Source organism: Eubalaena glacialis, chromosome X (assembly GCF_028564815.1).
Source record: "Eubalaena glacialis isolate mEubGla1 chromosome X, mEubGla1.1.hap2.+ XY, whole genome shotgun sequence".
Lineage (NCBI taxonomy): Eukaryota > Metazoa > Chordata > Mammalia > Artiodactyla > Balaenidae > Eubalaena > Eubalaena glacialis.
The window spans coordinates 12,887,518-12,900,293 of record NC_083736.1 but is presented as its reverse complement, the minus strand read 5'-3'; the positions used below and the strand labels follow the sequence as shown (position 1 = coordinate 12,900,293).

The following is a 12,776-nucleotide window of genomic DNA, read 5'->3' as shown; positions in this document are numbered from 1 at the left end:
TGATCTTTGAGATCAGTGATAAAGAGACTGTATCAGGGGCTTACTTCCCTGGTGGCGCAGTGGTTGAGAGTCCGCCTGCCAATGCAGGGGACACGGGTTCGAACCCTGCTCTGGGAAGATCCCACATGCCGCGGAGCAACTAAGCCCGTGCGCCACAACTACCGAGCCTGTGCTCTTGAGCCCGCGAGCAAGCCTGCACGCAGCAACGAAGACCCAACACAGCCAAAAATAAATAAAAATAAAAATAAATAAATTTTAAAAAGAGACTGTAACAGACCTTAGGAATATATTCTCCTCTGGTTATTCAGAACATCCTTTTAGAGTTTTGCCGCTCAAGCCCATCCCTCATTCATCTGTCCCCACATTTCCTAAGCATAGATGCATCCGACGGGAGCAGAGGCATTTGAGTGGAGCACGGATTTAAAACATGTAAAGGCAGGCATAGACCTCTCCCCACATGCTAGACAATTCGGCTGGGGAGAAACCCACCCACAATATTCATCAAATTGGAGCATGTGGAGGTCCCAGACATCCTAGCCATCTAGTATCCCCTTAAAATACCAGACAGCTGTGCACACACACTCGCACAAATGCACACGCACACACACACACTTTCTCTGCATCTCTAATTCCTTTCCTTAGTCTTAAGATTAACTCAACACCCTGAGTTTCTCATATATACACATTTAAACATAGAACTGCCTGAGTAAAAGAGCCATCGGTAGTGTGAGGGCCCCAGATGGCCAGATTTCTGGATTTCAGAGCAGGAGGGCCAGGCCCTCGGTTGGCTCCATGTGAATCATTATCAGCAAACGTGTGTTCTCCTCCCTGCCCTCAGTTGGTACGGCCCATACTGTTAGGTACCATCTGTTCTGGGGATGGCTGGACCCTAACGACAAAACACAGAGGTTGAAGAAGTGGGTGGTTTTCCCTCACCCACCTATAAAGACGTATGTAAAGCTTGGGTAGACGCTTTAAAGTTGGCCTTTCATCTGAAAATACCTCCAAGAAATGTTAAAAAAAAAAAGAAGAAGAAAAAGAAAGTTTGTCCTTGATTTACCCTGGAAAAGGTTTTCTCTTTTTAACTTTTATTTACCATGCTTGGAGTTGTCCTATCTTGCTCTTTTCAAACTCACCTTTCTGGTTGCTAAGGGAAATCAAAGCCATAAAGCACCTCTAAACCCCAACCCAGGACCAGATGCCCCACCCCTGAGAGAGGAAGGAAAGGAAATGAACATTATTGAATGCCTCCCCTATATCTGACCCTTTCCCGTGTATGACCTTGGGTCATCTCCACATCAGCTCTATGAGGTATTGTTAGCATTGCCTTCTGAAATGAGGAAACCATGGCTTAAGGAAATTAAATAATTGGCCCACGGTCAAATAGCTAAAAGGGAGTAGTGCCTGGATTCAAAGCCAGCTTACTTTATTTTTTTAAAGTTACTATACGGTAGAATTATCATCTTTCCCATTTGATGTGCAGTTCTGTGAATTTTAACACAGAGATTTCTGTGACCACCACCATAATCAGGATACAGAAAAAACATTCCTTTATGCTACCCATTTATAGTCACACCCTCCTCCCAGCCTCTGGCAACCTCTGCTCTGTTCTCCATCACTATCTTTCTGGTTTTTCGAGAATGTTATTAATGGAATCATACAGTCAGTAACCTTTTGAGATTGGCTTCTTTCACTCCCCATGCCTTTGAGATCCACCCAAGTTGCTGGGCATACCAGCCATTCATTCCTTTTTACGGCTGAGTTGTATTCCATGGGATGGACGTGGCACGGTTTGCCTAAGCAACCATTCACATATTGAATGACATGACAGTTGTTTCCAGGTTTTTAGTTCTTACGAAGAAAGCTAGTATTGATACAAACGTTCACGTCAAGGTTTTCGAGTGAACCTAAGTCCTCGCTTATCAAGGGTAAACTCTCAGGAGTGGGACTGCTGGGTCATATGGTGAGTGTCTGTTGAACTTTATAAGAAACTGCCAACACATTTCCCAGAGTGCTCTACCACTCAAAGCCAGTTTTGGACAATTCTCATCCATGCTCTTCCCGCACCAATCAGCCGTCTGTCCAGACCACAGAGTGGTTTCCAGTATCGGGCAAAGCTTCCTTTCGGGGGATGTAGTTTCCACTTGAGAGTTACAAGAGGCAAAGGCACAAAACTTCAGTTTGGCCTCGCGAGTCTAACATGGTCTGCGCGGGTTCCTTGACAGGTGGGAGAGTGAGAAAGGGGAAGCGGGTGGGGGAACGGTGTCTGTGGACAGGTGGGAACGTGGCGGTACAACTTGGATCCCAAACCAGGGAAAAGTTGGTGGTTTGGGCTCAGCCTTAAACATCCAGCTAAAGATGAAATGCAAAATGCATTTCCAGTGAAACAGAAGTTGCTAAGAGGTAGAGGGAGCATGGAATTATTTGTGTTGCAACATGGTCCACTCCCTAGACCCACTGCAAAGGGAAACAAATTGCTGACTGTGGTTTCCTGAACTCCAGGGCCCAGTAATCAAAGGACTGGTTCCCCAGGCAACACTTGTAAATCCCTAAGCAAATCTAGGGAACGTTGTGTGAAATGTGTTCCGTCCACCGCACACTCCGAAGCTTCTGGATCTTCCAGATATACAAATTCTCTTCACCCCACCCCCTTATCACTAAACTTCCTGAAGACACATTGCCAACAGTTTGACAGAATAGAATCATCAGTTTTGAAAGGCTTGGAAACATCGACCCACAGTTCTCGAGAGGTCCAGTGGGGAATTTTGCAAAGCTGGTCTCCTTTTTCGTATCTAGAACAGGAGGATTCTTAAGGGCAAAGGACTGGAATGACCCAAGAGCAGCTTTTTGCAACTCGTAACTTCTGACAGCTCAGAGGCAGGATGGATCTCAGCCATGTACTCCCAAGCCACGCCCCTTCCCCTTGGCATTGTGTTTATGTCCTAATTTCTATGTGCCTTCAAATATTTTCTAGACTGCCATGTGAAAGGATTAGAATTTACTATTCCCAATTAAATCCCAGTAAGTTAAAGCAGTACCTATTATTTTTAATTCTGTTTGGGAGAAATGCGTTGTTTTGGCTCCTTGGGAATTTTTTTCCTGTCATCTAGGATGGTCTCACATAAGGCAGCTGCTCTCCTCGTGCTGTTTAGCCTGGAAAAGAGTTTTGTTGGTCTTCAATCTTGAAAAAGTCATACAGATTGGGAAGTGGGCCACAAACAATCAATCCGGTGACTTGAGTTAAGAAAAGGCTTAGAAAATCCAGTTCAGCAAGATACTCATCCAAGTGTTTTGAATCCACGGTGTAACTCAGAGGGGTTTAAAGAATAAGACTATTTCTCAGCATACATCTACCGTTTATTCCCCACTCAATGGGCTTGTACGGGGCTCAGGCACTCACCCAGGCCTTTGAACTTAAACCAGCGTGCACCATCCCCAAGATGAGTGTTTCTCATTCAAATCACTTGGAAAGATTTTTTAAAGAAACTTTATTTTGAAATAATTTTAGATTTACAGAGAAGTTGCAAAGCTAGCGGAGAGAATAGCCTGTATGTCTCTCACCCAGCTTCTCCTAAGACTAGCAACCACTTACGAAGTTTTTCAAAATCCTCATGGCAAAGCTGTAGCCCAGAACCAGAAAATGAGAATCTCTGAGGATGGGATGCAAGCATCAGTGTTTCTGTGAGGCTTCTTCCCAGGCAGGTTCAAGGTGAAGCCAAGGTTGAGAACCTCTGCTACAAACCCTTACTTCTCAAAGTGTGGCCAGCCAACCAACAGTATCACCATCACCTGGGCGCTTGTTAAAAATGCACCATCCTAGGTCTCACCCCAAACCTACTCCATCAGAATCTGCATCCTGGCAAGATTGCCAGGTGATTGGTATGCACAGGAAGTTTTGAGAAGCATCACTCTATACAAAAGATTAAACAGACCACACAAACCTGGGTCTGATGACTCTTTTTCAAATGCGTGTATGTATTATATTTATTACTCATAAATTCCTTCTTCAGATATGCATTAAGTACTTATTATATAAAAAGATGAACCTGACCCTCTAGGAGGATCTACCCTCAAGGAGATCACAGTATAGTAAGGGAAATGCAATGTGCTCATTAAAAATATAGTCTAAGTTAGGGACTTCATAGAAAGCTTCATGGAAAAAGTGGCATTTGATTTGGACCTGGAAGGAGGATACTCAGAAGAAGATCCTTGAAAAATAAGTGATGCAGTTTGAATAAGTGAATAATCTCAGGGTTAAATTTTCTATAGCATTTGATGAATCTATTTATTCATACATTTAATAAATATTAAGGGCTTCCCTGGTGGCGCAGTGGTTAAGAATCCGCCTGCCAATGCAGGGGACACGGGTTCAAGCCCTGGCCCGGGAAGATCCCACATGCCGTGGAGCAACTAAGCCCGTGCGCCACAACTACTGAAGCCTGCATGTCTAGAGCCTGTGCTCCACAACAAGAGAAGCCACCGCAATGAGAAGCCCGTGCACCACAACGAAGAGTAGCCCCCGCTTGCCGCAACTAGAGAAAAGCCCGCGCAGCAACAAAGACCCAACTCAGCCAAAAATAAATAAATAAATTTATAAAAAAATAAAAAAATAAAAAAAATAAAATAAAATAAATAAATATTAAATATTTAACTCTTACTATTTTTTTAATTTAAGTATAGTTGATTTATAATGTGTTAGTTTCAGGTGTACAGCAAAGTGATCCAGTTATATATATACATATATATACATATATGTGTATATATATTTTTTCTTTTACTTATTTTAAAATATTTATTTACTTATTTATTCGTTTGGCTGCACCAGGTCTTGGTTGCAGCACACAGGATCTTCATTGCGGCGTGCGGAATCTTTTAGCTGTGGTGTACGAACTCTTGGTTGTGGCCTGTGGCATCTAGTTCCCTGACCAGGGATCAAACCCGGGCCCCCTGCATTGGGAGTGTGGAGCCTTAGCTACTGGACCACCAGGGAAGTCCCTATGTATATATATTCTTTTTAAAATTCTTTTCCTTTATAGGTTATTACAAAATATTGAGTAGAGTTCCCTGTGCTATACAGTAGGTCCTTGTTGGTTATCTATTTTATATATAGTAGTGTGTATATGTTAATCCCAACCTCCTAATTCATAGCTCTTACTATTGCTATCTGAATAAAACATATCATTACTACTCCAGTGGTCCTGAACGACCCAGTGGGGAAGACAAGCATTAAGTAAGTAATGACACAAATAATTCATTAGCGTCAGTGGTGGTAAGCGCTGGGGAGAAGGATGGGGAGCTCGGAATCCATGTGACTGACAGATCAGACCTAGGCAAGGGTGGGAGTAGTGGGGGAGGCTTCCCTATGCAGGTAACACCTGGCTGAGAAAGGTTTAGCTAGACAGAGTAGAGGGCATTCCCAGCAGAGGGAACAGCATGGACTAAGGCCAAAGCAAGAAGAAATGAACAGGGCTTCCCTGGTGGCGCAGTGGTTAAGAATCCGCCTGCCAATGCAGGGGACACGGGTTCGAGCCCTGGTCCGGGAAGATCCCACATGCCGTGGAGCACCTAAGCTCACACGCCACAGCTACTGAGCCTGTGCTCTAGAGCCCGCGAGCCACAACTGCTGAGCCCGCGCGCCTAGAGCCCGTGCTCCTCAACAAGAGAAGCCACCGCAATGAGAAGCCCGGGCACCGCAACGAAGAGTAGACCCCGCTCGCCGCAACTAGAGGAAGCCCGCGCGCAGCAACGAAGCCCCAACTCAGCCAAAAATAAATAAATTAATTAATTTAAAAAAAAAGAAGAAATGAACAAAAGAGCAAACCAATGAAATGGGTGTCCAGTGACATCCCATTGTTCAACTGTCTGATATTTTCCATTGCCTCCGAAATAAGTAGCCTGGCCTTTAAGCTTCCAATCCTTCCTCTTTTTTTGTTTTAAACAACTATATTGTCATACAAGTTACATACTGTAAAATTTGCCCATTCACCTGTTGGAAGTAAAATTCAATGGTGTTCAGTAAACCCACTGAGTGGTGCAGCCATCTTCCGTATAAGATCACTTGTGCCCTTTTACAATTAACCTTCATTCCCACTCCCAGCCCCGGGCAGCCAATAATCGATTTTCTGTCTCTTGGGTAATCCTTAGGAGCGGAATTGGTTGACTGTATGGTGAGTTTATGTTTAACTTTTTAAAGAACTGCTGAACTCTTTGCCAAAGTGACAGCACCATTTCACAGTCCCATCAACACTTGATGTTGTCTTCTTGACTGTGGCCATCCTAGTGGATGTGAAGTGGTACCTCACTGCACCAACCTCTCTTCCTAGTCTTATTTGCCAGCCCTCCCACTCTCAAACCTGCTCTGTGCCGCCACCAAAGTCAACCTCCTGCTGTTTTTTTCAGTGAGGCTCCTTGATATCCCCAAATTATGCCTTTGTTCACTCTTTGAATGTGTTCCTTGACTAGATATTTTTTGGAGGAAGAGGGCATGGAAATTGAGAGCTCAAATTATTAGGAGTACAGAAGGCCTTTGATTTCCCCACAGCGTGGATACTTGCAAAGTCCTCCTCCAAACCCAGCACCATACCTTTCCAAATATCTTAGTCATGCTTGGTGTAGATGACTGTCTGGGCCTGAGCTATGGAGATGCTCATGCTCCCTCGGGGAGAACGCCATGTGAACTTAGAAATTAACTAAAGAGAAAGTGGCTACCCTTCATTCTGTACCTCAGGAAGCAGTATGCATTGAAATAATGGTAAAATCTTGTTACAAAGACCTTAAACCTCACAATTTGGAAACTGGCTTGTGGTAGCCAAGACATCAGAGAATGATTTGTTATTTAGGAGGGAAATTACTAACAGTCTTGGATTCATTCCACAGACACATAAAAAGATGTTGCTGTAACAAAAAGCAGAGATCTGGTAACCCTGCCTCACTTCCTTTTGCTGAGTACTTTCTAATTATTTTAGTTTTGATTAGCACTTCCATTAGAATATAGGAAGAAATTAGGAGCAACTTACTTGGCAAACGTTTGGTAGTTAAAACCGTTGAAATCCATGGTTTAAATATGTACTGGGACCTATACTTACGCTTTCTAATTTTAATGTTTGTCTTGCTCAAGTAGGTAAAGTTAATTATACAGAAATCAACTAGTGCAGAAAGCCTCTTGGAAACAAATTTTCAATACCTCCACTTGTAAGAGCAAAATAAACTGTCTGCAATTTCTCAGTTATTTCAAACTAGGTTTTAAATTATGAGACTTAAAGTATGCTTAAATAACTTGTACTTGAGTAAACACTTCATTTTTTATGATGAGGTAAGTCGTATGAGCCATTCAATGGCTTAAATTCAATCCAGAGGTTTATTTCCCTCTGAGCTCTCATGGTTGGATAGTGTAAAAGTATTTCTCAGATTGAATTGAAACCTGTAAGAGCTATGAAGCCTTATCATTCCGTATTTATGGATTTGCCTCAATAAATAAAAATCCTCTCAGTAGAGTACAATTTTTAAAACATACAAAAAGCTATTTGATTGTTTTCATTATTTTGATGGGGAAGCAGTGTTGTAACAAAATTTTATTTCGCAGAGTGGATTGAATATGAAGTCGTTATGGCGTCCAATTAGAAGAGGGAATGAATAATCATGAAAAGAGAAACTATTGAAAAATGAGCCTTGATGCCACATCATTGAATTTGAGTCGCTGGAGAGATTAGCAGTTATTCAGTTTCATCCCCAGATTTCTTAGATGAAGCAGCTGTGGCATGCTCCTGAAATTCAGTGCCTGTTCCCCAAACCCTATATATGCTCTTCAAGCTTCCTCCAGCCCTTGCTCCCAGAAAATTGCCTTGATTCAAACTTCTCAAGGAAGTGAGAAATCATAGGTCCCAAGCAGTCCTGCTACTTACAGACCCGCATCATCTCTATGAGCCTCCTCTTTCAGACCCTCTCATTCATTCATCTTCTGTCTACCTATCTCTGGAACTTATGTCACACCAACCCCTCTAGGTCCCTGCTTTCTCATGCATATGTTCCGTTTCTTCCTCTCTGTTGGTTCTTTCCCTCAGGTCGTAAACATGTTCAAGATTTTCCCACCTTTATTAAAACATGCACACATGTACACACACACATACACATTCACATTCACATCTGGACTTCCAAGCAAGATGACCTTCTACATTCATGTTTTGAGATGGTTTGTAGTCCATAGCAATGATCGATAAAATGTAAAATTGATCACAGGATGGTAAACATCTGCAAATGGCAAACATTTGCAGAAATGGTACCAAAAACATGAAGCTGAAGAAATCAATATGTCATATACCTTAAACCTATACCACGCTGTCAATTGTACCTCAAGAAAAATAATTTTTTTAAAAAACCATGAAGCTGAAGCTGCAGAACTGATGGACTCTTCTGGAAGGTGGAGGCCACCAAGAGTTTAGTTCCAGTGGGTAATGGGCTCCATGAGTGCAATCCATCAGATCCATGAAAGATGAACGGTTACTGCTCTTGGCTGCCTGGAGCTGTGTCTTCCATGAAACTGCTTAACCTGAGCCAGAGGACGAGGCAGGGCTTGAGCTGAGCTGATCCCTGAGTCATAAATACTCCATAAGATTCTGGACCCAGGGCCCTGAGTGTCAGGGGATGCAACCACAGACCTTTAAATGAAGAAAGAAAAAACGAATCTCCCAATGAAGATGAAACTACTAAACAAAATTCCAAAGCACATAGAGGTAATGATTACTGAGAAAGACAGCCAATAAAATGAATAATCGGGATACAACTCATATATATGAAGTTAAAATATAAAACAATTTGAATACTTAAGTCTATTTACAACCCTCAAAGAGATAAAGGACTAATATTCATAAAACAAAAATGACAAATTAGGAAAACCGTACAGAAATGAAACAAAATGCAGATGGGAAGGAGAATAAAGTAGAAATATTTGACATTAGAAATATGGTAATTGAAATTAAAAACTTAAACTCTAGACTCACACGATTGGAGAACTGGTGATTGGGAAGAGGAACCAATTAAATTACCTGTCACATTAAAAACATGAAGAGGAAAAAATAGATAAATATGAAAGCACATGTAAGATCATTAAAAGGCTCCAATACATGTCTGATAAATGTTTCAAAGAAGAGAATAGAGACAATATAATACTTGGAATAATGAAAAATACAACAACTGAGAACATTAAGGAATTGTTAAAAAAAAGGACAGGTGGCCTCAGATTGAAACTGCTATGAAGGTCTCTATTGCAACTTCTCAACTCTCCCATTCTAGAATAAAAGCAGCTGTAGACAATATGTAAGTAAATGGACATGGCTGTGTTCCAGTAAAACTTTATAAAGACAGGCAGGCAGCAGACTAAATTATGCCAGGGGGCTGTAGTTTGACAACCGTTGATCTAGAAAATTAACCATTGTTTATATTTTCATGTACATTCCTCCAGATATTACATATATATTTAATTTGATACATATGATTAACCATAGTTAATTATATATATGTATATATAATGCACATTACACACACATAATTTTTAAAGAGATATCATAACTGTATCATACATGACTGGGACCACACTTGCTCTTTTGAACACCCACTTTTGGACAACTCTCGGTATCCATCATCATAGCTTAAAAAAAAAAATCCCCAACAGAGGAATGGATAAAGAAGATGTACATGTATACAATGGAATATTACTCAGCCATAAAAAGGAACAAAATTGTGCCATTTGCAGAGACGTGGATGGACCTGGAGACTGTCATACAGAGTGAAGTAAGTCAGAAAGAGAAAAACAAGTATCGTATATTAACAATATATGTGGAATCTAGAAAAATGATATAGATGAACTTATTTGCAAAGCAGAAATAGAGACACAGACATAGAGAAAAGCGTATGGACACCAAGGGGAGAAAGGGGGTTGGGATGAATTGGGAGATTGGGATTGACATACATACACTACTATGTATAAACTAGATGACTCATGAGAACCTACTGTATAGCACAGGGAACTCTACTCAGTGCTCTGTGGTGACCTAAATAGGAAGGAAATCCAAAAAAGAGGGGATATATGTATACGTATACCTGATTTGCTGTACAGCAGAAACTAACACAACATTGTAAAGCAACTATACTCCAATAAAAATTTTAAAAAAAGAAAAAAAAATCCCACTCCCAAAACACTGCTAACTGATACAGAGTTTAACTAAAGTTTTTGAGGGGCAGTGGAGGAGGATGTACATCACACCACCCAGTGTCCAGATGGAAGTCCCATTTGCTCATCTCCGTTTTCCCCCACTGCCCCTCCCCCTGTCAGGTAGCTGACATTCACCTCTCGCTCCACCTTCCTGTCTCAGCACCATCCTGCAGCCACACTGTTTCTTCCCTCCCTCCCCTCCCTCACCCCAGCTCTAAAAAACACGTCCTCAGCATGCATATGCAAACCACACAGCAGAACATAAACTCAGTAACCACAGGCTCAGCAGGAGAAAATCCACGTCCCTAACCGTAGACAGACTACCTTATTGTGTCTCCAGCACATTCCAGGGAGGACTCAATTCCTTCTGTCCCAGTATACATCTACATCATTGGTTTTGACGATCACATAGTATTCATTGTATGCATATATCATTATTTATATAACCAAGTCCCTAATTTTGAACAATTCGACTGCATACTGAGAATCTTTTATCAGCCAAGTCTTTTTTTTCCTCATAAATCCATGGGTTGTATCAGTCAATACAGTTCATGCAACTGTGTGGAAAGGAAATTTTCAACATAAGCTCTAGAAGTGTATTTTTTCAGAAAAAAAAATCATGTCTTTGGAATAGTAAACAGGTTTAAAAAGGAAAAAAAAGTTCAGAGGGTTAGAAGTCAGCAAATTCAGATTATCAGGTTCTTAAAATCTTTCCTTCTTGTGTGACTGTAGGCAGGGTCCCCAAGACTTTGTGGGTCAGTGTCTCAAATAACAGATGAAAACAATTGTCATTGGCTCCTGCACAAAACAGTGTGATTTTAAAATCTATAGTAGTTTCCTGTGGCTGCCATACTGAATTACCACAGACTTGATGGCGAAGACAACAGAAATGTATTCTCTCGCAGTTCTGGAATCCAGCTGCAAAATCAAGGTGTCAGCAGGGCCATCCTCCCTCCATCGGCTCTCGGAAAGAATCATTCCTTGAGTCTTCCAGCTTCTGGTGGCTTCAGGCGACCCCTGACTTGTGGCTGCGTTACTTTAGTCTCTACCTCCGGCTTCACAAATCCTTCTCCTCTGTGTCTGTGTCTTCCCTCGTCTGTCTTTTATAAGGATGCTTATCTTTGTATTTAAGGTCCACCCAGATAATCCAGGATGACCTCATCTCGGGATCCTTAACTTCATTACATCTACAAAGATCCTTTTCTGAAAAAAAGTCATATTTGCAGCTTCTGGGGGTTAGGACGTGAACATGTCATTTAAATGTCCACCATTCAACCCACTACGATACTGTCTTTAAGTGTTCTGAGAACCCAGGGGGAATAAGTCATTCCATCAATCATAAATGAACAGAATGTGAATCAGAACTACTAGATGTCATTTTTCCTAGGTACTGGTGTCCATTTGAATAATTTCTTTTTAGCTCTACTTACATTTGTAAGTGTTAGCAATGAATATTATCAAGGCAAACTAGAACTTGAGTAAGTTGCCTGTAAGCCAGTTTTTTTGTTTGTTTTGTTTCGCTTTAAGCGGGCATCCCGGTCAATGTTAGAACAATCTGAGCAGCAGATTAGGGCAGCTTCGGGTTTGGAGGAACTACTGCAGATCACCCACTTCGAGGACTGGAAGCTTTGGAGATGCCGACTGAAGCTCAAAAGTCTCACCGGCGCGGACTCTCGCTCAGCATCCCATCGGTCCACCAGGTTTGCGGCCACTTTCTATGACATTGAGACGCTAAAAGGTAGGTGTGTGCGTGCGGAGGCCAGTTCTTACTCTTTATCAGATAGTAACAAATGCGCCAACTTCTTCTAAAAGTTTGAGTAGGGCGGGCACGTGTCTGGGAGAAAAAACAAGGGGGTCTTTGATTTCATAGCTTCAGTGTTAGTGGAGAGTCCTGGTTTCCTGTGTTTACTCCACAGAGAAATATACCCAATATGATTTTGAGATCAAAATTCAACACCAAGTAACACTTCCCAATATGGAAATATATTTAACTCAGAGATGTGAGGGCAAAAGAAACCCAGAAAGCCTGTTCTTAATAGAAAAAAAATAATTGAGTTTACTTAAAAAATAAAACAACCTGGGTATTCATTAATAAGGAGCACTCTACGGCCATACATACATGGATAAAAACCAATAGATTAGGTATAGCTTTTTCATGTCTTCAAAATTCTGTGATTTTTTTAAAAATTAATTTTATTTATTTATTTTTGGCTGTGTTGGGTCTTCGTTTCTGTGCGAGGGCTTTCTCTAATTGCGGCGAGCGGGGGCCACTCTTCATCGCGGTGCGCGGGCCTCTCACTGTCGCGGCCTCTCTTGTTGCGGAGCACAGGCTCCAGACGCGCAGGCTCAGTAGTTGTGGCTCACGGGCCCAGTTGCTCCGCGGCATGTGGGATCTTCCCAGACCAGGGCTCGAACCCGTGTCCCCTGCATTGGCAGGCAGATTCTCAACCACTGCGCCACCAGGGAAGCCCCTGTGATTTTTTTTTTAAAGTGAAAATGAAAAGTAGAATTTAGAAGCTGAGTTGGAATAATGCATATTGGTATTACTAGGAGAATAATGGAGGGGGAA

The 12,776-nt window shown here is 41.8% G+C and overlaps 1 protein-coding gene across 1 annotated transcript in view; it reads left to right on the top strand.

The window, feature by feature from the left end:
* Positions 1–12,776, top strand: part of VEGFD (vascular endothelial growth factor D) — a 35,236-nt gene that overhangs the window by 7,365 nt on the left and 15,095 nt on the right. The window contains exon 2 of the mRNA XM_061179055.1: positions 11,735–11,945. Coding sequence (XP_061035038.1) covers positions 11,735–11,945 — 211 coding nt within the window. The remainder of the gene's footprint in view (positions 1–11,734; positions 11,946–12,776) is intronic.